At 43.5% G+C, this 25,713-nt stretch overlaps 2 protein-coding genes across 2 annotated transcripts in view; both read left to right on the top strand.

Annotated features, from left to right (window-relative positions):
* The window catches only part of LOC106582152 (BCL-6 corepressor), a 68,190-nt gene extending 59,243 nt beyond the window's left edge, over positions 1-8,947 (top strand). The window contains 5 exon segments of the mRNA XM_014164940.2: positions 2,930-3,096; positions 3,265-3,410; positions 6,510-6,587; positions 6,713-6,857; positions 7,034-8,947. Of these exon segments, the coding sequence (XP_014020415.2) occupies positions 2,930-3,096; positions 3,265-3,410; positions 6,510-6,587; positions 6,713-6,857; positions 7,034-7,502 (1,005 nt within the window). The 3' untranslated portion in view covers positions 7,503-8,947.
* Positions 8,948-13,409: 4,462 nt separating this feature from the next.
* On the top strand, positions 13,410-22,926 carry renr (Renin receptor). Its single transcript, NM_001140091.1, has 9 exons — positions 13,410-13,504; positions 14,341-14,471; positions 14,568-14,696; positions 14,829-14,924; positions 15,046-15,183; positions 16,428-16,481; positions 16,632-16,781; positions 21,632-21,751; positions 21,907-22,926. Exons 1-9 carry the CDS (start codon positions 13,429-13,431, stop codon positions 22,099-22,101), a joined length of 1,089 nt encoding a protein of 362 aa, NP_001133563.1. The 5' UTR covers positions 13,410-13,428; the 3' UTR covers positions 22,102-22,926.
* The last annotated feature ends 2,787 nt before the right edge of the window (positions 22,927-25,713 follow it).

Below are 25,713 nucleotides of genomic sequence, written 5' to 3'. Positions count from 1 at the left end.
GTTCCATCTCCACTAACCTCCCCCTCCTTCTCTCCTCCCTTCCTCTCCTCCTGTTCCATCTACACTAACCTCCCCCCTCCTTCTCTCCTCCCTTCTTCTCCTCCTGTTCCATCTCCACTAACCTCCCCCCTCCTTCTCTCCTCCCTTCCTCTCCTCCTGTTCCATCTCCACTAACCTCCCCCCCCTTCTCTCCTCCCTTCCTCTCCTCCTGTTCCATCTCCACTAACCTCCCCCTCCTTCTCTCCTCCCTTCCTCTCCTCCTGTTACATCTCCAATAACCTCCCCCCTCCTTCTCTCCTCCCTTCCTCTCCTCCTGTTACATCTCCACTAACCTCCCCCCTCCTTCTCTCCTCCCTTCCTCTCCTCCTGTTCCATCTCCACTAACCTCCCCCCTCCTTCTCTCCTCCCTTCCTCTCCTCCTGTTCCATCTCCACTAACCTCCCCCCTCCTTCTCTCCTCCCTTCCTCTCCTCCTGTTACATCTCCACTAACCTCCCCCTCCTTCTCTCCTCCCTTCCTCTCCTCCTGTTCCATCTCCACTAACCTCCCCCTCCTCCTCTCCTCCTTCCTCTCCTCCTGTTACATCTCCACTAACCTCCCCCCTCCTTCTCTCCTCCCTTCCTCTCCTCCTGTTCCATCTCCACTAACCTCCCCCCTCCTTCTCTCCTCCCTTCCTCTCCTCCTGTTCCATCTCCACTAACCTCCCCCCCTCCTTCTCTCCTCTCTTCCTCTCCTCCTGTTACATCTCCACTAACCTCCCCCCTCCTCCTCTCCTCCCTTCTTCTCCTCCTGTTCCATCTCCACTAACCTCCCCCCTCCTTCTCTCCTCCCTTCCTCTCCTCCTGTTCCATCTCCACTAACCTCCCCCCCTTCTGTCCTCCCTTCCTCTCCTCCTGTTCCATCTCCACTAACCTCCCCCCTCCTTCTCTCCTCCCTTCCTCTCCTCCTGTTCCATCTCCACTAACCTCCCCCCTCCTTCTCTCCTCCCTTCCTCTCCTCCTGTTCCATCTCCACTAACCTCCCCCCTCCTTCTCTCCTCCCTTCCTCTCCTCCTGTTACATCTCCAATAACCTCCCCCCTCCTTCTCTCCTCCCTTCCTCTCCTCCTGTTACATCTCCACTAACCTCCCCCCTCCTTCTCTCCTCCCTTCCTCTCCTCCTGTTCCATCTCCACTAACCTCCCCCCTCCTTCTCTCCTCCCTTCCTCTCCTCCTGTTCCATCTCCACTAACCTCCCCCCCTCCTTCTCTCCTCCTTCCTCTCCTCCTGTTACATCTCCACTAACCTCCCCCCTCCTTCTCTCCTCCCTTCCTCTCCTCCTGTTCCATCTCCACTAACCTCCCCCCTCCTCCTCTCCTCCCTTCCTCTCCTCCTGTTACATCTCCACTAACCTCCCCCCTCCTTCTCTCCTCCCTTCCTCTCCTCCTGTTCCATCTCCACTAACCTCCCCCTCCTTCTCTCCTCCCTTCCTCTCCTCCTGTTCCATCTCCACTAACCTCCCCCCTCCTTCTCTCCTCTCTTCCTCTCCTCCTGTTACATCTCCACTAACCTCCCCCCTCCTTCTCTCCTCCCTTCCTCTCCTCCTGTTCCATCTCCACTAACCTCCCCCTCCTTCTCTCCTCCCTTCCTCTCCTCCTGTTCCATCTCCACTAACCTCCCCCCCTTCTGTCCTCCCTTCCTCTCCTCCTGTTCCATCTCCACTAACCTCCCCCCTCCTTCTCTCCTCCCTTCCTCTCCTCCTGTTCCATCTCCACTAACCTCCCCCTCCTTCTCTCCTCCCTTCCTCTCCTCCTGTTCCATCTCCACTAACCTCCCCCTCCTTCTCTCCTCCCTTCCTCTCCTCCTGTTCCATCTCCACTAACCTCCCCCCTCCTTCTCTCCTCTCTTCCTCTCCTCCTGTTACATCTCCACTAACCTCCCCCCCTCCTTCTCTCCTCCCTTCCTCTCCTCCTGTTCCATCTCCACTAACCTCCCCCCTCCTTCTCTCCTCCCTTCCTCTCCTCCTGTTCCATCTCCACTAACCTCCCCCTCCTTCTCTCCTCCCTTCCTCTCCTCCTGTTCCATCTCCACTAACCTCCCCCCTCCTTCTCTCCTCTCTTCCTCTCCTCCTGTTACATCTCCACTAACCTCCCCCCTCCTTCTCTCCTCCCTTCCTCTCCTCCTGCTCTCTGAGAGAAAGTGTGTATGATAAACATTTGCAGTCGACGGCTGTCCAGAATTAGCATAGAAATGGAAGTTTGGAACTGTTTCCTAGGTTTAGATGTGTGTGTGTGTGTGTGTGTGTGTGTGTGTGTGTGTGTGTGTGTGTGTGTGTGTGTGTGTGTGTGTGTGCGAGCATGTACGTGCGTGTGTGTGTGTGCGAGCATGTACGTGCGTGTGTGTGTGTGTGTGCGAGCATGTACGTGCGTGTGTGTGCCAATGCTCTCTATTTAAATGAGCACCACCATATAGACACATATAACCCCTACACTACCAGAACAAAGCTGTGAAATCAGACGTCAGATTCCACACACCGCTAGCGAGGTCCATTTACAGCCTCAATGTGTCAGCTCCCTCAGCTTGTTCAGTAACAAGACCTGACGAACACCAAACTGAACCCAGCCCAACCCTCTCTGTGTTCTGTCTCTCATTGTCAGAACCACATAATTGGTTCCAACTCCTGAATGGTTTCAACAGTTTTTCCCCAATCCACTCTATGTGTGTGTTCTGATTCCAGACATAAGCTCTACAACAGTGTGTTCCAACTTCGGTCATAGTTGAACGAACGACACAGACAGAGTTTGACAGTCCAGCTCTATCTGAGTCATTGTTGTTGTCCCGATTCTGCATGTGGATTGTTCCTGTGCTGTTGTGTGTGTGTGTATGTGTGTGTCCAGTTGTTTGTGGTGTAAACACACACTCATCTGTGTCGCCCTCCCTCTGTCCTCTGCAGGAGGTGGTGCTGTACTGCGTGGAGAACCGTGTGTGTGAGGTGAACCACAGGGACTATGCAGGCTACTGTGCCCTCCACGAGGCCTGCGCCCGCGGCTGGCTCTCTATAGTCATACACCTGCTGGAGCACGGGGCCGACATCAACTGCAGTGCACAGGACGGCACCAGGTACATTCACACGCACACACACATACACATATAGCCGTGTACACACACACTAATATGCAGAAATGCACACACACACACACAATGTGTATCTCATAATGTGTTTTTCCTTCAAGATGATTTTCATGTGTGTGTGTGTGTGTGTGTGTGTGTGTGTGTGTGTGTGTCCAGGCCTCTGCATGACGCGGTGGAGAATGACCATCTGGACGTAGTGCGTGTGTTGCTGTCCTACGGGGCTGACCCTACTCTAGCCACCTACTCCGGCCGCGGTCTGCTCAAGATGACCCACAGCGACAGCATGGAGCGATTCCTCACTGGTCAGTCACTAACTACTATATCCCTGCTATACCCTTTATATACCCCTCATATACTGCTTCTATACCACATTATACCCCTCATATACTGCTTCTATACCACATTATACCCCTCATATACTGCTTCTATACCACATTATACCCCTCATATACTGCTTCTATACCACATTATACCCCTCATATACTGCTTCTATACCACATTATACCCCTCATATACTGCTTCTATACCACATTATACCCCTCATATACTGCTTCTATACCACCTTATACCTCTCATATACTGCTTCTATACCACATTATACCCCTCATATACTGCTTCTATACCACATTATACCCCTCATATACTGCTTCTATACCACATTATACCCCTCATATACTGCTTCTATACCACATTATACCCCTCATATACTGCTTCTGTACCACATTATACCCCTCATATACTGCTTCTATACCACATTATACCCCTCATATACTGCTTCTGTACCACATTATACCCCTCATATACTGCTTCTATACCACATTATACCCCTCACATACTGCTTCTATACCACATTATACTCCTCATATTGCTTCTATACCACATTATACCCTTCATATACTGATTATATACCACATCATACCCCTCATATACTGCCTCTATACCACATTATACCCCTCATATACTGCTTCTGTACCACATTATACCCCTCATATACTGCTTCTATACCACATTATACCCCTCATATTGCTTCTATACCACATTATACCCTTCATATACTGATTATATACCACATCATACCCCTCATACCCCCTAGCCCAAAATCTCTTCACCATTTACATTCCCACTCCCTCTCTTTTTCTATCTTTCTCTCTTTCTTTCTCACAAACACACACATACAGACATGCTGAAAACAGTCCATTCTCCTTCTCCACCCCCAGACCACCTGTGTGAGGGGATTCAGTTGGCCAGAGTGCGTGCTTGCTCGCCTATCTGGTAACTTAGCAACATCCGCTCTGTTTGCTTAGTGTACGTGCGGAAATGGGCTTCTCAGAGAGCACACTCACTCTAGAGACTAGAAATAGTGTGTGTGTGTGTGTGTGTGTGTGCGTGCGTGCGTGTGTGACACATGGGCTCTCAGTGCTACATACACATGGAGGAAGAAAAGGAACTACACACACAAAGACCACAAACAAGTAAAACCCAATTACCCAATTACCTCTGAGACAGCCAGCCGACCTTGAGAGAGAAGGAGAGAACGGGAGAGGAAGGGGCAGAGTGAGGCAGAAGAGATAGAGAATAGGGTAAAGAGAAACTCGTAGTGATACAGATTTGAGTGTGCTATACGGAGAGATGTGGATATAGAGGAAGGTACTGGAGAGAGGTTTAGAATGATAGACAGAGAGAGCTACAGAGAGAGATGTGGATATAGAGGAAGGTACTGGAGAGAGGTTTAGAATGATAGACAGAGAGAGCTACAGAGAGAGATGTGGATATAGAGGAAGGTACTGGAGAGAGGTTTAGAATGATAGACAGAGAGAGCTACAGAGAGAGATGTGGATATAGAGGATGGTACTGGAGAGAGGTTTAGAATGATAGACAGAGAGAGCTACAGAGAGAGATGTGGATATAGAGGAAGGTACTGGAGAGAGGTTTAGAATGATAGACAGAGCTACAGAGAGAGATGATATAGAGGAAGGTACTGGAGAGAGGTTTAGAATGATAGACAGAGAGAGCTACAGAGAGAGAGATGATATAGAGGAAGGTACTAGAGAGAGGTTTAGAATGATAGACAGAGAGAGCTACAGAGAGAGATGTGGATATAGAGGAAGGTACTGGAGAGAGGTTTAGAATGATAGACAGAGACAGCGAGATTGAGTGTGTGTGTGTGTGTGTGTGTGTGTGTACTCCTCCCTCCACCTGGTCCTACTCATCTGGAGGCCGTTAATCCCTCCAAACATACGCCCAACGCCTCAGTACTGGCACTCAGCCCAGCTCTCACTTGCTCTCTGTGTGTGTGTGTGTGTGTGTGTGTGTGTGTGTGTGTGTGTGTGTGTGTGTGTGTGTGTGTGTGTGTGTGTGTGTGTGTGTGTGTGTGTGTGTGTGTGTGTGGAGATCAGGGAAGAACGACAGCCCCCGCTCATTGAAGCCACACATTTCAAGGCCGGCCACGTTACTTCAGGCATCGTTTTCAGAAAACAGTATCCCCCGTTATAGTGAATGGGAATGGCAATCTTCGTGTTCAATCTTAGTGTAATTAAAACTTTTGTTTATGTCAATCATGGTACCAATAATTGCTTTGATTTCTTTTAACCGATTAACCAACTTCTTTGGCTTCAAATGCGCTATTGAGTCTTCACATGGGATTGAATGGTATCACGTGATCGATGGCTTTGGCCATTCATATGCAGTCATTGGTGTAAATGAGTGCATGTCAAACATGTGTGTGTTTGTGTGTGTCCCTTGTTTTGGCGTTCCAGGGTTCTCAAAAAATTGCATAAACACAGTAAATATAATGTAGCCCTACTTGTTCGGGAAACATGGGGTAAACTTCCACCCGGGGTAATATGCCCCCTGCCTGTACTTCTATCAGAAACCTTCACCATTTTACCCCCACCACTTTCCATGGTTGCCACTACTTTTGCTAAACAAAAAATGTCATCTGTCTCATCATAATTTAAGTCACTCCCCCAAAAAAATGTTAAGTAGGGTGGTGTTTTACAACAAGTTACTCTACAGTTGACCCGTGTAACATTTAGCTTCACCCTCCCTTATGCACTCACAGTAAATGGTGAAGGTGCATATAGATGGAGATATTAAGATATGACGTCTTCGTATGAGAACTATCCAGACTTTTTAAACTACGGTGCACGACATGGTTCAATGTGTGTGCCAATCTCTGTGTGTGTGTTTCCGGATCGGTGTGATATGTGTGTGAGAGAGAGAGTGTATGTGCGGTTCATTTTTAGCAGATTCCTGTAGCCTTGGCATGAACCAAGCCAGCTATTTCTTTCTCTCTCTCTGTCTCTCCCTCGCTCTGTCACTCTCTCTGTCTCTCCCTCGCTCTGTCTCTCTCTCTGTCTCTCTCGCCTAACGTACTGTTTCTCCCTCTCTTCTCCCTGTAGATTATTTTGCTGACCTGCAGGGCCGCTCTAATGATGACCCAGAAATCTATTGGGAATTCTATGGCAGCACTGTGTGTGGTGAGTTCAGTGCTGTGCGTGTGTGTGTGTGTGTGTGTGTGTGTGTTAATCTAACTGTGTATCTCTCAGTCCTTAGGGGTGTGTTTGTGTGTTAATCTAACTGTGTATCTCTCTCTCTGTCTCAGAGTCGTTAGAGGGGGGCAGTGTGTGTGACGTACTGGCGGACCCCCCAGGGCCGGAGGACAAGGACAGGAGGGAGCTCTTTGAGTTTGAGTTCTCCGACCGACCCCTCCTCCCCTGCTACAACATCCAGGTGTCCCTGTCACAGGGGTGAGTACACACACAGATCAATCTGATTGGATAGGAGGGGAAGAGGGAAGGAGGAATAGAGTGGTACAGAATAAGAGAGAGAGTTTGATGAAAGTGACAGTTAAATCAAGGTCATTTATTCAACTCAAATCCCTGTGGTGCCGTATCTAACCCTCTCTCTCTCTTCACCTCCTCAGGCCCAGGAACTGGCTTCTCCTCTCAGATGTTCTCCGGCGGCTGCGAATGTCTGCCCGTTCCTTCCGCTCCTCCTTCCCGCACATGGAGGTGGTGACGATGGCCGAGGCAGAGTTTTACCGCCAGGCATCTCTCTCCCAGCTCTTCTCCTGCCCAGATGAGCTGGAGGGCTTCCAGCCTGACAGCAAGGAGCTGCTGGACCTGGTGGAGGGGAGTGCTGAACTGGCCGCTCTGCTGGGTTCTAATCTGGAGTGCCTCGACGACCGCTGGGACGAACCCCCGGAGGCTAACGCTAATGTTGACGAAAAGGCTAATGTCAATGAGAACATTAGGGCTATGGCTAATGCTAACAGTAACGTTAACGCTAAGGTCAATGGGAACATTAGGGCTATGGCTAAAGGTAACATTAGTGCTAAGACTAATGGTAGCACCCATGTTAAAGCTAAGGCTAACGCTAACAGAAGGTCGTGACCTGAACTTTGACCCTGAATTCTGAATCCCTGCTCTACAGTGGGGGGTTAAAATGGGTGAATGAATAAGACCACCGCCCTGAGAGCTGAGATTGAACTCCTGCTCTGTACCTGTGTGCTGGACAGAGGACAGACAGAGCAGCAGAGACTGAATATGTATGTCCATCAAGCGAAGATGGAGAGGCGACTGTAACTTAACAATGGTCTTATTTTTTATAAATGTATTAATATATGTATAAATATATAAATATATCTGGAAATGTTTTCTCGATTTCTATCCTTCAAAGTGTGGTTGTGTTGTCATGAATGAAAGGTTGTGTACAGAGGCGTCATGCCCATGCCACAGAGGCACGTTCCCTCTCAGATTTGTCCTGTTATGAAAAAATACATCCAAATTGCAATATCTTTTTTTTTGAATACTAGCCACTTGACTGTTTTATGAAGTTGGCTTTAGCTAGCCCAAATAGGTTCCCAATCTACCAACCTCATTACTCACTAAGAAGAAGCCATAGCTAGCTTGTCTAACTATCTTAGCTGGCATGCCTGCTGGCACCGTTGGTAGACTTTAGAAAAGCAAGCAATAACTAAATGTACTGAATAAAACTCACATTCCTTTCAATCTTTTAACAAGATTTTTTTAAAGAACCATATGCCGAAAAAATATACTTTTATTTTTGTTTTTACATTTACATTTACATTTTAGTCATTTAGCAGACGCTCTTATCCAGAGCGACTTACAGTAGTGAATGCATACATTTCATACATTTTTTCCCCGTACTGAATTAAGCATAGAATTAAGAATAATGATTATGGCTCTAGATTATTAGTTTTTTTAAAGCTGTCAGGTGTTTGAAAAATGCAACATTCTCCAACGTCAGGATGGGGGGGGCCTAGCCCACCTCCAAACCAACCCCCAACCAATCCTCACTCACTTTGTGCCCCCTCTGATTTTTGGGGTGCATGACGCCCCTGTTTGTGTGTGTAATAGTACATTATGTGTGTGTCAGTTTATACAGCAGTGTGTGTACAGTCTGAGCACTGAGGCTGCGCTTTTGAATGTGACATTTTGTGTTGATAGGAAGCACACGTTGACGATCTCTTCTAATAGTTTTTTGGTCTGCTCAGACAGACTTAGCGCCCTCTTCACCCTCAGGGGCTGTTTTGAACCTGTGTTCAATCTGCTTCTCATTTAGTCTCTAAGTTCACTTGCTAAACTGCAGAGAGATGTGTTTTTGTATAATAGGAATGTTTTAAAGATGATGAGAAGATATTCGCCCTTCAGCACAGAGCTTGTACATAACAGGGTGGCTATTGCAGTACAGTATCAGTTTTACTGTTTGATGGGTCTTCTTTTTTGTTTTAACTTTGCAATTAAAATATCTCATTTGTATTTATATTTTACAAAAAAAAATGCTTTAAAATAAATCTTAAAAACTGCAAGATAAAGTTATTCTGAGTGTATTGCTTCTCACTGTGTGATTATTATTGAAGGGCTTACATGGACCCATCTAAGCTTTGGACTTAAGGCATATATGTCCCCGGCTTTTCTAGACCCAATCTGTCTAGTCTTGACCTACAAAGACCTCCAGACAGTTGGTGCAAAAGTTGGGCTGCTTCAATATTTCACCTGCACGCATACTTGCATACGTGTTTAATGTAGCTAGACCGTTCTGAGCCCCATCCTGAATGCTCAAGGATAAGGGGGTGGAGGGGAGATGCAGTAGCCTACTCAAGAACAAGACAAGACTCCCTCAAGCCAAATGAAGCCAACAGCCTGGATAAACACACAGCTTTAAAATATACTGTTTTGTGGAGGTGACAAGTTTTCAAAGATAAATGATTGAACATCAAATGGGATAAAGCTGACCATAAAATTCAAGAAAAAGGACTTTACATTCAGAATATGACCCTGACATTCACAAATCCTTGGAATTACATCCTTAGTAGTCCTAAATCAGGGATGGGCAACTCCAGTCCTCTGGGGCCTGATTGGTGTCACTTTTGCCCTAACTCCAGCTATCACACCTGACTCCAATAATCAAATAATCATGATCTTTACTCTAGAACACAATTAGTTTCATCAACTGTGTTTTCTGGGGATGGCGGAAAAAGTGACACCACTTTTTCCGCAACACCACGGAGTTGCCAATCACTGGCCTATATGGACCCTGGTTGGTTCATTTATGTTCATATACCCCCACTCAGTGGATGTACTTGATATTACAGGTGAAGAGAAAGTGAACGCTGATGTTTTGTACTTCCGCAGCGGTCACCCAACCACTGATCGATCTCCAAGACATTCCTAGTCAATCACCAAACATTTCTGTAAAAAACCCAACGATAAAGCTTTGTGTTCCTATTTGTGTTATTCGTTTCGCGCTGTTGGTGGTAGGCGCACTTTCATGTGTCTGAAGGTAGAACTCCGCCTACCCCACAGACCCAGAGTAAACCAAGTGCCTACCGCTGGCCAATCAGATAGCCCAGATCACCGTGAACGCACATTTCCTTGAGCCATAGACTGTTAAAAGAAACCTGGAACGCACAGCAAAGTCGATACTGTGAGATTTCAAAACTTCGAAAACCATTACTAGAGAGAGACTTAAGAATAGGCTACAGATAATAGCTGCTGTTTTAATTACTACATTCATCCTTAATCTTTAAAAAAAAAAAAAAAATTCTCACGATTTCCACTTGCTACAGCAAGAATTGCAGCTGCAATGAATGCAGTGGCGACCCATTATTCAGAGCAGGGCAGAGCCCCACCTGTTTTGAGTCCTGTTTTGCATGTTATTTAGGCATTAATACGTGTCACATATCAGTTTGCAAACAATGTAAAGTTAATAAAGTTAATAAAGCTGCATACAAACATGGTCTCTTTTTTTGTTTTCTTGAGTAAGGCAACTCCAAAATGCAGGTGTTTCAGTCTAGTTCAGTGCTTTCTGTGGTGGGGCAAGCCATCAGAAAATATGGAGCGTTGCACCGTGATTGGCCCAGTGTTCTGTCATTCATAGGGACACTACGTCACTGCCAAGTCTAAGGGTAGACCTAAAAAATTCTAGCCCCATGGGTGCTGTCATAGAGTTACATTAGAAGTGCTCATTCAAGAAGGCTCAAGGTCGTTGGCCACAGATGAAATGATGTCAAATCACATTATATGTACAGTAGCTTTGATTGGACTGATCATGTCAACATTATACTTTCAAAATCTTAGCTAGCAGTCATGAATCAAGTCGACAATCTACTGGCAAATCCTTTTTAATCCTTGTAATATGAAGAGAAATAATGAAGAGAAATTATAGATCAAACATATCGGTGCTCATTGGCCATTGGTCATAAACACTATTCAACAAGTTGGAAATCGCAAATTCAACATTGAGTGGTTCGGAAGGAGTCAGTGGCTAACTGCAAGCACTGCAAAGTAATCATTAGCCTGCTATTCAGTGGAGTGGCTGTGTGGTCCCAAGTCTAAGATTAAGGGTCTCTTTTCTCAGTTTAAAATTATAAACATTCAACATGCTGTCAATGAAGCATGATTTTTTATTTATTTATTGTACCTTTATTTAACTACGCAAGTCAGTTAAGAAAAAAATCGTATTTTCAATGACAGCCTAGGAACAGTGTGTTAACTGCCTTGTTCAGGTGCAGAATGACAGATTTTTACCTTGTCAGCTCAGGGATTTGATCTTGCAACCTTTCAGTTACTAGTCCAATGCTCTAACCACTAGGCTACCTGTCGTGCTCTAAACAACTGTTAACTCGGAACTGCAAAATCTGACTTTAGTGAGTTCAAGACAACTGGGAACTCGGGGAAAAACGAGCTACAACTGGGAAAATACGTTTTGAACTTTCAACCAACTCGGAATTGTTAAAACGGAACTCAGCCCTCTTTCTAGAGCTATAACCTGAAGATCACTGATGTCATCATGAATCAACTTTCTTTCTTTCTTTCTTTCTTTCCCTAGTTGTCTTGAAAGCACCATAAATCCAGAGAATGCCAGACTTTGGTGACAAAGTTTGATGTCAGATGGACCGCCGCACCACCTTCCTGTTCAAGTGAGCACAGCACAACAAGGTGAGTCCAAAAATGTCTTATATGCTGCTGCATAAATGACGTAATATGCCAGTGAGATATCTATACTGTAGCTAAGAAAGTAATACTAAGTGTATGTTGTGTAGTAAGCTGTTAGTAGCCCATGTGTCTCACCCTAATAATTTGGTCTATTTTCACCTCTTATTTTCACCTACTGTTCTGACTTGGTGGTGCACATGTTGCCTATGGTGGTGCACACCACCTTGGTGGTGCACATGTTGCACATGTTGCCTAACTTGTTTTTGAGAAATGTAATCGTTGAATATTTTAAGAGCTTTCATTGTCTGCTTATATGCCCCCTTTATTTATCCTACGGCTCTCACTTGGTGTACAGGGAGAAAACTGTAAGAATGGCCCATGTTCTGAATTATGTTGCTGTACATTTCAAAAGTGTTGAACAAATTGTTATACTGACTACGTCCGTCCTAGCTCACTCATTAATGTCTTAATCGAAATTACGGATTGCCTGTTATCCGCTTGTCGTCCCCTTATGCCATAGTTTGTACATCTCAATTGTCATTAGAAACCACATTTGTTTAGGCAAGTCAGCCATATCAGCTGTTTTTTAAAGGCAGTAAATTAGGCTGAATGAACTGTTTCGCAGCCAGACAAGGCTCCGCTGAAAGCCAGGTTTAGCAGTGGTAAGGTGTTGGGACTGCTGTTGGGAGGGACTCTGCTGTTGGGACAGCTTTATGAAGGCCCTAACAGTTTGTGGGCACCGTTTGTCACCATTATAGTGCAATTCATGTATTGTTTAGTGTTATGTTGTGTAGTGGCTTTGCTCACGTGCGTCCCACACTTTTTGGGGTTTGTTGCGCCACCAATATTTAAATACTAAAATCGCCACTGAATGAATGAGTATGGAAAAGTGTTCCGATAAGCTTGCGTTGTTATTCTTTGTGGATTGTGGATTTTTTATTAGCGAGGAATATGAGCGGAGGGACATGTCAGTGAGCAAAATAATTCTCTAAAGAGGGTGAATGTGTAAGATTTCCCAGGCCATGTAATAATGTATCTAGGTTAAATGTATTTGAACACGCATTTCATTACACACTGGTAGCCTACCTTTTGAGGTTTGCAATTTGTTCATGGTTCTAGGTAGATTTTGAAGCATTTTTAACGAAGAGCCGTTTGGGAGCTAAATGAACCGGCTCTTTTACATGAACGTAGCCAAATGAACCGGCTCACCGAAAATACTCAGAATGACAATCACTACCCTCTCTCGCCTCACACTGACTGTCAAATGCAGGCCACTAGTACACACAAAAAGGCTCCGCTTTTTTTTATATACACACTCAGCTGGGCCTCACAAGTAGTACAACAAATTATATATTAATAGTGTGATCATATACCTACATTTTTTCAATATAATTTCAAAAGTGTCTAAGAAGAACAACATTGGCAGGGCAATTAAAGCATAGCCAATATGCAGTGATAATGTATTGGACCTATAGCCTACTGCACAAACATCATTGCTACATTACTGTTTTTAATTGGTTAATGTGGTATTGATTAACATGTTTTATATTGTGTAAAAAATCTGAGGGGTCAATCTCGCTTTGTATTTTGACTCACAAAGTGATCTAGACTCAGAAAAGGTTGGCGACCACCGTCCTAACGTATACCGAAAAGCCCCTGCTTGTGGTATTGATATTCATTACCTGAAATTGTAAAAGTACGGAGACAATGAACTCCATATTTCAATAGCCATACAATGAAAAGAATTGCAGAAATCAATCAATGTAATTTCTGCAGATTACCAGTTCATACCCATCATGCATTGCTACCATCTTCGTGACTAGCGAGTCAGTTGATTTACGTTAGAGCAAGGAGAAAGATGTCGCTGGAAAATCGCAGAAGGATGGAGGCTTTATTCACCGTAGCGCTTATCTTCTGCTCAGCTTTTACGTCAGGTATAAGAGATGGAAATCTTCTGATTATTTAGCTACTGATCTAGATGGTTTATGGAAATGATCTCATGTAGATAACGTTGTTACTAGTAGCGAGTTCTCTGCTTGAAATTGATAGCTAGCTAAATACAGGAAATCGCTAGCTAGCTAGTTACTGTTGAAGAAATGATAATCCGACTTGGGAAAACACTTCCAATCCTGTTGATAGAAAGATACTAAGCAATCATTTGTGGAAAGCCATGTTTTTTCCACTTTAAATATGGTGGTATAATGAGTAGATACTGCTTGTTAGGCCTAATTGCCCTAGGATGCTAGCTAGCTAACGTCAATTTGACAGCCAGCAACCCGCACCAGCTGGGAGTGGGACGACATAATCGCTGGCAAACGTGAGCCATTTCCCGCTGTTTGACCCCTTTTTGTCGTTATGAACAATATCTAGCCATCCATCGGTTCATTTTTAGCTGTCTTACTAACCAGACTCACAGGGGAGCGACTAGCCAGTTCAGTATCATGTGACAGGCGGCATACCAACATCTGATTCACTTAACTTCCTCAAACATTATTCTGCTTTCCCAGTCACGAGACTTCGGCTAACTAGCTACTGTTGCCCGGCTCTGCCATCCATTAAACAGTGTAATTCGCTGTTTTTAATTAACAGTCAAGTGGGACCAAATGGCAACACTATACTGTCAGAACCGACCTAGATTAACCTCCATAGTCTTATGATATGGCTCGGTATGTGGCCCTGGTGTCCCATCCACACACAGTATGGAATGACCTTTGCTGTTTAGACGTTATTGGAAGTTGTTTATAGATTTGTTCCTTCTGTTTTCCCTCAGGTGTTCAGGGGGACAGCCTCACCATATTGCAGGCCCCTGAGTATGTGTCATTCCAAAAGGGAGACTGGCCGATATCAGGGGAAAAGATTCCAGATATGGTGGCTCTGACTATGGGCTTCTCCGTCCAGGAGGTACACACACACTAATCCAATGTTTGTGCAGGTGTGCAAGCCTATTTTGTTGTATATTATATACTAAAATCTTGTGTATTGTGTCTGTGTGTGTAGGATCTCTCCTGGCCAGGCCTCCGGGCAGGTCCTTTGTTCCAGCGTCCCAGGGCCAACGTGCTGGTGGTGGTGAGGGGGGTGGACAGCTTGGCCCTGCCCCAGAGTGTGGCCTCTTACCCCCTGGAGAATGTGAGTTTGACCAGAGTTACAGTCAGTAAGGTGGTGGTTGGGGAGCAGCAAAGTTGTGCGAGATTCCTTTTAATCAGATTTTTCACAGAAGCACAATTATGAATAACTTATCCCTTGTTCCCTCTCCTCCAGCCGGTGCCCTTCACCCTGGACAGTGTGGCTGAGACGGTTCACACTCTCTTTGCTGAGGACACTCCTGTGGTGCTCCAGCTGGCCCCTAGCGAGGAGGTACTGTATACACCAGCACATTATTGGATGAGCACCTGAGTGTGTGTCACTGTGTTTAATTATACAGAGGGTTGGTATGTGCAGGTCATGGTAATGTTATCCTGTGTATGTGTGTCTGCAGAGGCTATACATGCTGGGAAAGGCCAACGCTGTGTTTGAGGACCTGCCTGTGACCCTGCAGCAGATTCGTGCTCGTCTCTCCCAGGATGGCTCTGTGCTCACCTCCCTGCCACTCAACTCCCTCAGCCGCAATGCTGAGGTACATGCATTAGTCTCGTCACGATACTAACCATACCAGGCCAAGTATCACGATAATGACTAGTATCGCAATACAACAGGGTAAAAAATTCAGTGGCCTAGCGTCCTGTTTGCCCCGTCCCCCAACATGTATTCCCGTTTTCTAAACGTTATGTGCAAAACAAACTCACTGATATTAACACTGTTCGCTGTATAATAGAATACTGCGTAGAATGGCTGATTTGCTGATATTTGAAAGGCCTACCTGTGATTTGGCTGGAGGAATGGGAGGAAGGAATATACATACATAATGATCTGCTTTCATTGTTGCAGTAAGGGGAAAACACTGCATGAAGCAGTCTTTACTCTTCAGTTAACATACATACAAACACACACGACCTCCCTCACACACTCTCTGTCTCCCTCATAAACACACACTCTCTCTCCCACAAACATACACACTGCTCCCAACTTTTAAAAAACGTGAGGCGCCAAACAAAATGTAAGGAGTACCAGAAAGAACAGTGTGATAGTTTAGGTTTACATTAGACCAGATGAATCATACCTTTGAAGCACATCTCATGAGTAACAGACACTTTTCCTTTCTTCCTGTGCCAATCAAATTAGCCTAGACCTAGTGTCAAGTTACCAGGTTGTTGTTGATACCAGCTTGTTGTTGTTACCAGGTTCTTAACTAGCTAGGTAACATGACTGAACAAAGTTGTTTGTTATCAAAGCAATTAGCGGCCTGGGATTAGTTTAAAACGCCCCGCAAAATGGTTTGTGAAATTATATCAAATGTGCACAAAATCACGTGGGAAGAAAAAAAAGGTAGGTCTGGTAATGAGTCATATTCTTTCCCCTGTTTGAGCAAAGACAAGCCGTTTCTCTAAGCTGTAAAGCTGCAAGCATGACTGTCACACAGTTTTTCCTCTATGGCACTGCTGTGTGACAACAAACTTGTAAAGCCTATGACTGGCCTGTGCTGTTGGTTATACCAGGGCTGAAATTATATACGGCGTATAAACTTTGCTTGCTCTGAGTGCTCCTCTAATGTAACAAATGTACAAATGTAACAACAGAAGACTTATCAGGGTCTACATCATGGCGTTTTGATACCATGATATTACCGTGGTACCGGTATACCATGCAACACTAACATGCGTAAATAGTGCTGGTTCTGTCTGTGTCCCTCTGTAAAAGTGAACAAGAATGGTAAGGGTTGACCACTTCAAATGTTGACCTCTGACTTTTCTCTCCCTATAGGCTGATCTGCTCTTCCTGTCTGAGGTCCAGGTTCTACATGACATCACTGCCCTGGTAAGACTCTGAATATATCATTTGTTGGGCACAAGGGCATTGGATCATTTAAATCTGAGCACAGCAGTGCCATCCCCAGAGCCTCACAGCATGTTCTGCTTCTTCATTAGCGGCTAATGTTGGTAGTCTACCCCCTTCACACTCCTGTAGCTGCAGAGACACAGGCACCTGGCCAAGGACCACTCCCCTGACCTATACTCCCTGGAGCTGTCTGGCCTGGAGGAGCTGGGTCGTCGCTACGGACAGGACTCCTCTCAGTACCAAGACGCCACTGCCATTCTGGCCAATGTCCTACAGAAGGTAAGCACAAGGGGGAATGCCCATACTCTGTATTAGAGGTCGACCGATTATGATTTTTCAACGCCGATACCGATTTATTGGAGGACCCAAAAAAAAGCCTATACCGATTAATCGTCCGATTTTATTTATTTGTAATAATGACAATTACAACAATACTGAATGAACACTTATTTTAACTTAATATAATACATCAATAAAATCAATTTAGCCTCAAATAAATAATGAAACATGTTCAATTTAGTTTAAATAATGCAAAAACAAAGTGTTGGAGAAGAAAGTAAAAGTGCAATATGTGCCGTGTAAAAAAGCTAACGTTTAAGTTCCTTGCTCAGAACATGAGAACATATGAAAGCTGGTGGTTCGTTTGAACATGAGTCTTCAATATTCCCAGGTAAGAAGTTTTAGGTTGTAGTTATTATAGGAATTATAGGACTATTTCTCTCTATATCATTTGGATTTCATATACCTTTGACTATTGGATGTTCTTATAGGCACTTTTAGTATTGCCAGTGTAACAGTATAGCTTCCGTCCCTCTCCTCGCTCCTACCTGGGCTCGAACCAGGAACACATCGACAACAGCCACCCTCGAAGCAGCGTTAACCATGCAGAGCAAGGGGACAACCACTCCCAAGTCTCAGAGCGAGTGACGTTTGAAACGCTATTAGCACGCACCCGCAAACTAGCTAGCCATTTCACATCGGTTACACCAGCCTAATCTTGGGAGTTGATAGGCTTGAAGTCATAAACAGCTCAATGCTTGAAGAATTGCTAAGAGCTGCTGGCAAAACGCACGAAGGTGCTGTTTGAATGAATGCTTACGAGCTGCTGCTGCTGCCTACCATCGCTCAGTCAGACTGTTCTATCAAATATCAAATCATAGACTTAATTATAACATAACATACAGAAATACGAGCCTTTGGTCATTAATATGGTCGAATCCGGAAACTATCATTTCGAAACGTTTATTTCAGTGAAATACGGAACCGTTCCGTATTTTATCTAACGGGTGGCATCCCTAAGTCTAAATATTCCTGTTACATTGCACAACCTTCAATGTTATGTCATAATTATGTACAATTCTGGCAAATTAATTACGGCCTTTAAAGAAAGGCATTGATGTTTACGGTTAGGTACATTGGTGCAACGACAGTGCTTTTTTCGCAAATGCGCTTGTTAAATCAACACCCGTTTGTCGAAGTAGGCTGTGATTCGATGAGAAATTAACAGGCACCGCATCGATTATATGCAGCGCAGGACACGTTAGATAACTACACATGGTTGATGATAATACTAGTTTAACTAGTGATTATGTTAAGATTGATAGTTTTTTATAAGATAAGTTTAATGCTAGCTAGCAACTTACCTTGGCTTCTTGCTGCCCTCACGTAACAGGTAGTCAGCCTGCCATGCAGGCTCCTCATGGAGTGCACTGTAAGGCAAGTGGTTGTGCTTTGGACTAGTAACCGGAAGGTTGCAAAAACAAATCCCCCCTGAACAAGGCAGTTAACCCCCGTTCCTAGGCCGTCATTGAAAATAAGAATGTGTTCTTAATCTGACTTGCCTAGTTGAATAAAGGTGTTTTATATATATATATATATATATATATATATAATTCAAATAATAATCGGCAAATCGGTGGCCAGAAATACTGATTGTTCTGAAAATTTGGACCGATTTCAAGTTATCGGCCTTTCCGACTAATCGGTCGACCTCTACTCTGTATTCATAACATGTCTTAGTGGTGTGACTTACTCCTAAATGGCCAAGTACAGAAGGCAATGGTTTATGGTTGTAAAATCAATTTATGTACACTGAACAAAAATATAAACGCAATATGTAAAGTGTTGGTCCCATGTTTCATGAGCTGAAATAAGAGCCCTGAAATTTTGCATCCCTGTTAGTGTGCATTTCTCCTTTGCCAAGATAATCCAAAAATGTGCAGTTTTCTCTCACAGCAACACAATGCCACAGATTGGCATGCTGACTGCAGGAATGTCCACCGGAGCTGTTGCCAGAGACTTGAATGTTCATTGCTCTACCATAAGCCACCTCCAACCTTGTTTTAGAGAATTTAGCAGTACATACAACCGGCCTCCCAACCACAGACCACGTGTAACCAGCCCAGGACCTCCACATCCAGCTTCTTCACCTGCGGGATTGTCTGAGACCAGCCACCCAGACAGCTGTTGAAACTGTGGGTTTGCACAACCAAAGAATTTCTGCATAAACTGTCAGAGACCGTCTCAGGGAAGCTCATCTGTGTGCTCGTCATCCTCACCAGGGTCTTGACCTGACTGCAGTGTGGCGTCGTAACCGACTTCAGTGGGCAAATTCTCACCATTGATGTCCACTGGCACCCTGGAGAAGTGTGCTCTTCACGGTTGATTCCCGGTTTCAACTGTACCGGGCAGATGGCAGACAGCGTGTATGGCTTTGTGTGGGCTAGCGGTTTGCTGATGTCAACGTTGTGAACAGAGTGCATGGTGGCGGTGGGTTTATGGTATGGGCAGACATAAGCTACAGACAATGAACACAATTGCAATTTAAATTCACTGCGATAATGTGATGATCCTGAGGCCCATTGTCGTGCCACTCATCTGCCGCCATCACGTTTCAGCATGATAATGCAAAGCTGAAAATGTCCCAGTTCTTCCATGGCCTGCGTACTCACCAGACATGTCACCCATTGAGCATGTTTGGGATGTTCTGCATCGACGTATACGGCAGCATGTTCCAGTTCCCTCCAATATCCTGCAATTTCGCACAGCCATTGAAGAGGAGTGGGATAACATTCCACAGGCCACAATCAATACCCTGATCAACTCTATGTGAAGGAGATGTGTCATGCTGCATGAGGCAAATGGTGGTCACACATAGGGCTGTTAGGGTGACCGTATTACCGCCACACCGGCAGTCACCACTCATGAAGGCAGTCAAATTCCACGTGAACGATGCTGTTGATGGTCATTAGTAGCCTACCAAACTTGCTAACTGCCTGGTACTCAGTACTCTATTGTCACTCTGACATCAATGCAAATCTAATCAAACACTTCATGAGAGCCCATGAGCTCATGTTGCGCAACATTCCTCTGCTATGCAATTGCTTGAGAACAGAGTGATGGCCTCTACTAAAAAGAGGAGGATCCCATCAGCTTTATATAAGCTAGGCCTACTATATAAGTCAGAACCGTCCAGAGTAGTGATGCTGGACGGGCGGGCAGGTGCAGGCAGCGATCGGTTGAAGAGCATGCATTTAGTTTTACTTGTATTTAAGAGCAGTTGGAGGCCACAGAAGGAGAGTTGTATGGCATTGAAGCATGTCTGGAGGTTAATTAACACAGTGTCCAAAGGGCCAGAAGTATACAGAATGGTGTCATCTGCGTAGAGGTGGATCAGAGACTCACCAGCAGCAAGAGCGACATCATTGATGTATACAGAGAAAATGTTTTCATAAGCTTTGTATCACAACTAAAGTGGCCAAATAACCTCTTAAAATGAAGCACATTAATCCGCTTTACAAGGGGTGTAGAGCCTAACTGGCATACATAATCAGCATGTGAGTTTCAAGTTTGGGGAAGATAATTTTCACTTTTATAATAAAAGCATATTTTTTTTGATGCTAGTGGTTGTATTAATTTGGGATCTATTGCATCCCACCACTGTCCCAGACTATGTTTGGAGTATTTATTTCTCCCACAGAATAGAATAGGTCAACTTTTGTACTATGGGGGATAATGTATTGACATAGGCTAGTGCTTTTGCTGTTTGTTAGGCCTACTCATCTTGTTGGCTGATGCAGCCAAGGGCACACTGTCCGCAAAAGGCATGCATTTGTTTAGGGTGCATTAGGGCCACACAAAGGGGATGCCGGCGTGAAATTTGAGGCGTTATTAAGTGCTTGTCAAATTGTGAAAGAGACTGATGAAGTGTCTACAACCTGCGCAAAAAAACAAAGCAGAACTCATGCCTTTCAAGCAACTTTTTTCAAATCATCGTTAGTCTCATCATGCAGCCTTAAAATGTATTAAATACCAAAACATATAGCCCAACGTTTGTAGAACAACTAAAGTTACATTAATAACTCTAAATTAAGCATATAGGAGTACCTATTTCTTTGTTAACCGTTCAACACAGAATAGTTGCAAATTGTTTAGAGAAAATATTCTTTCTATTTTATTCAGCTTTGTTCAGTTGTATTCTTCATACTATAAAATAATGCCACTGAATTCTAAGCAGATCTTGTCTGCTAAGTGAACTACTGTAGCCCACAGCCATGTGGCATAGCCAGATCAGTACCTAACATAAGGACAACTCAGTATGTTAGTCTGTTCTGAAATAGAAATTTTCTTCATGTTTCTTTAGACCTGTCTAAAATAAATACTGGATTTATTGTGAAGGTGTAGGCTATATTACATGGATTTATTAGACTTTTTAAAATGTAGATGTTCCAAAGGTCTGTGTCTTGTGTGGAAGCCAGGAGATGCTAAATGTGTTTTAATTAACGGTCAATTACCGTGAGACCGACAGTTATTTGCTTGACAATCACTGGCTGACAGAGTTTCGTGACCACCACAGTCCTAGTCACACCTGATACTGACTGGTTTTCTGATCCACGACCCTACTTTTTTTTAAAGGTATGTGACCAACAGATGCATATCATGTGAAATCCATAGATTAGGGCCTAATTCATTCATTTCAATTGACTGATTTTGTTATATGCATGGTGTGTTTATATTTTTGTTCAGTGTCGATTGTTTTTATGGTATTCTCTCTCGTTATGTTTATATAGGCCAACTGTGGTGTTTTTCCACGATTTCTTTGTTCTACGTCTCAACTTCCTGTGCTTTAGTTTGGTGAGGACTTGTTTGGTCTTTATGGTGACAGCGCGGTGGTGGAGGTTGTCACAGTGAAGAACTTTGAGGCGCCACTTACCAGGAAATCTCGCTCAATCCTGGAGTCCAAACAAATTGTGAGTGCATTTAATATTTTTTTTTATACGTAGATCTATGTACATTTATGCTATAACTCAGATCATAAGCCTGTTTTTATATTTGGATCGTCATAATTCATAGATATGGTTTCAATGGATGCAAATCTTCTCTACATCCCTCTCACCCCCTGCAGAGTAACCCTGGCAGTCCCTATAACCTGGCCTATAAGTATAACTTTGAGTATGCCGTGATCTTCAACATCGTGCTGTGGCTGATGATCATTCTTGCCCTGGCTGTTATCGTCATCTCATACAACCTGTGGAACATGGACCCAGGATATGACAGCATCATCTACAGGATGACCAATCAGAAGATCAGGTTGGACTAAGGTCTGCCCAGCAACACTCGAGCCCTCCTATTAGCCCTCTCCTAGTGAATCTTTGTTTTTCTTGTTTTGTTTGAAAAATAAAGAAGTGGAGCTGAAGGTGTAGGCCTAATTCTAAATGGGTTGGATAGGTTTAAACAGTATGGTGAAAATAATTCCTCTTAGCATAGTATAGGCCATGGTTGCACTAATTACAAACCAGATGGCGTATACCTATTCAACCTCTCAGCTATAGACAAGCTTCTAGTGGTTGGTTATGGACTTGGGAGTAGACCTCAGAGTAGCAGTTGTTCAGGGAGAGGTAAAGGTCCTATCCAATATAAATGAAATGTATAAGAGATGCACTTAATTAGTTAACCTCTGTGCAATTTCTCAAAGGTGTTAACTATACAGTAGATGTGTAGTTTAATGCTGAGTTGTAACACTAGAGCGGTCTCTGAGGCCTAGTCCTGTACCTTCAACCCCACACTTCACATTGCTTATGAGTGTCCTCTTTAGTAGTCGTCCCACATCCCTGGGGATTTCAAATGTCTTGTTTTATTTTTATTGTAAAAAGTAAAGATGATTATTCTAATGCCCTGAAAGACTGAGAATTGGTGTGTGATGTAAATGTTTGTCTCGCTATTTGAAACTGTTTCTAAGTTAAAGTGAAATCTAGGTGTGTATATATTAAAGTTAGAAATAAAAATATCCTGAAGGAAACTGCTTTATTGGTATTGTGAGAAGGTCTGTGTAACATTCGCTGGCAGGTTGCAAAGGCGCCTTGCATGCATTTTGCGGTTGTATGACTTTGACATTTGAATATGCAATAAATGAATTACCATCTAATGTTTGTACTTTACTTCATCAGTAAGTTAAATTTCACACATTTATTAAACCACCATAGTCTAGAAACCATTGATACATTGGCACAAATGTCCTTGGACAAACTGTCTCATAGTTTGTTTTATAATATTTGTCTGACACTGAGTTTCTAATGAACAAACTTGTTCTTACTCAATGACATGTTTACCATGACCAAAAATACTCTTCAGTTGACTTATCCAACACACGGGAGCACGAGAAAAATGTACTCATTGAGTTATATGGAAGTAACCAACCACTTAAGCCGCATAGCGACGCTCTACCTCTAAAATAATCTGCAATATGTAACGGGCTTGGTGTGCTTTTGTAACAGCAGATCCACTGTACTACAAAAACACGTTCATGTAAATCTAATGGTATCATTCCGTTCACGCCATTCCAGCCATCATTATGAGCCGTCCTCCCCTCAGCAGCCTCCTGTGGATATGAAGTAATAGTACATAGGCTATACATCCATGCCAATGATAGTATCTTGTGACATGTTATTTCAATAATGTTTTACTTGAAAAAACAAGCAAAACAGTTTTTTGCTTGTTTAATTTGGTGAAGTAACTTGGTGGAAAGCCTTGCAGTGCTTATCTCTCTCTCAGCCAGCATCTGGACAGTGAGGAGTGTACATTTTCATTGGCAGATCAATTAAGTGCAATGCAGTTATCCAAACACATCATCAATGACTAAAACAACAAATCTAGTTTTAAAATACACATTTCAACAATACATGTAGTCATTTCATAGCCTGTGTATCATTGTGGTACCCAACAATGCCAGAGTTAAGAACAGTGTATGGTTCCGTAGGTTCCTCTCTTATCCCTGGTTGGACAACATTAGGTTCCATAGGTTTGACAAAACCTGTCTATAGTAATTATTACCCTAAGGCTTCTCCATGTGGCTTTAAAAGACTGCTGTAGTATTTACCTACAGTATGTGTCAATCATGATGGTAATTTCCACAAATTGATTATTGTTTGAACTATTGTTTGAGAACCAGCTATTTATGGCTGAGACTCATCCAGCATTATCAGTCAGCATGATTAGACAGGCTAATCGTGTCATTTGGTAACTAAATGAATCCCTGTGCTGGTCTGCTAAAACTTGTCTGGCCTTTGCATAACCTTTACAAAGAACTGGTGTGGGTGGGTGTGTTTGTCTGTGTCTGTGTATTTTGAATCCTGTGTTTTCTACTTCCCTTTATTTCCTGTCTCCAGCTTTAATAAGAAGGAGAAGTTGACATCTGGTTCTGATCTACCAGCAGCCGTAATAACCCCTAAACCTCATGATGATGTTATCGCTAACGGCGGCCCTGTGCATCATCAGAGACAGCCATGCGGAAGTGTGGATCCTGAGGTTAAAGGTTTCACTGGATTCCAGGCTGGGACCAATCTATGATCATTAAACATTTATTGAAAAAGATAAACTCATAGAACTGTATATCTAGTCAGATTCACTTGAGGCCACATTTTAACATTTTTATAGCCCTACACACTTTCAATAGACTATTTGAGACTTACTTTACTGACTTTAGTCAAAGCATTCCCATATCACCATGACCATAACGATAACAGATTTTTAGACCAAACAGTATATGACATGATACGTGATTCCATTTCATTGATGTTGTATGGGTTTAGGAGTGAGGTTTCTGAACCCAAGTATCTTAACAGGATATTGTCATATTATTGATTATTCACTGATCTATGGAAGCTTTTCTTTAACATACGTATGTTGTCATGCCCTTGCTGTCCCAGTCTCTGTCCAGTGTGCCCATACTCAGTGGTCCAAATACTAAGCTGAGATACCTGTTGTAACTCCAACTTTCACTCACATCAGTCACTATGTCAGTGTAAGGATTGTGTGAAATATGAAGTAATTGGCAACCGCTCGGCCTCCGACTGCAAGGCACTACAAAGTGTAGTGCATACGGCCCAGTACATCACTGGGGCCAAGCTTCCTACCATCCAGGACCTCTATACCAGGCCGTGTCAGAGGAAGGCACAAAAAATTGCCAAAGACTCCAGCCACCCTAGTCATAAACTTTTCTCTCTGCTACCGCACGGCGCCAAGTCTAGGTCCAAAAGGCTTCTTAACAGCTTCTACCCCCAAGCCATAAGACTCCTGAACAGCTAATCAAATGGCTACCCAGACTATTTGTGTTGTCCCCACCCCCCATTTTTACACTGCTGCTACTCTCTGTTTATTAACCATGCATAGTTGGGGTGGCAGCGTAGCCTAGTGGTTAGAGCATTGGACTATTAACCACAAGGTTGCAAGTTCAAATCCCCGAGCTGACAAGGTACAAATCTGTTATTCTGCCCCTGAACCAGGCAACTAACCCACTGTTCCTAGGCCGTCATTGAAAATAAGTATTTGTTCTTAACTCACTTGCCTAGTTAAATAAAGGTTACTTTTTTTTTTTAAATAGAAAATACATTTGAACAGTAATATTTGAAAAGTATATGAATGACTTGTCTTTTATTGTTTTGTGTGCATATAACTTCTCAGAATGTAAATTATGAGCAATTAGATATTAAAGTATCTGATGAACGTTATCAAGAAGTGCAATGAATCATTAAAACATTTCTTACATATCTGCAACATTAAATGAAAAATGTTATGTGGACCATGAGTAGCCTACATATCAAGTAATTTGATACTATGAAGGTATATTAGAATAATTCAATGTATTTCATATTTAATATCATATAAGTGTACATTTGTAACCAAATAATAGTCATAAAACATAGACTTGGATGCA

This window comes from Salmo salar, chromosome ssa21 (assembly GCF_905237065.1).
Source record: "Salmo salar chromosome ssa21, Ssal_v3.1, whole genome shotgun sequence".
Taxonomy (NCBI): Eukaryota; Metazoa; Chordata; class Actinopteri; order Salmoniformes; family Salmonidae; genus Salmo; species Salmo salar.
Note: the sequence above shows the minus strand (reverse complement) of the source record. Positions and strands in the feature narration are given on the sequence as shown.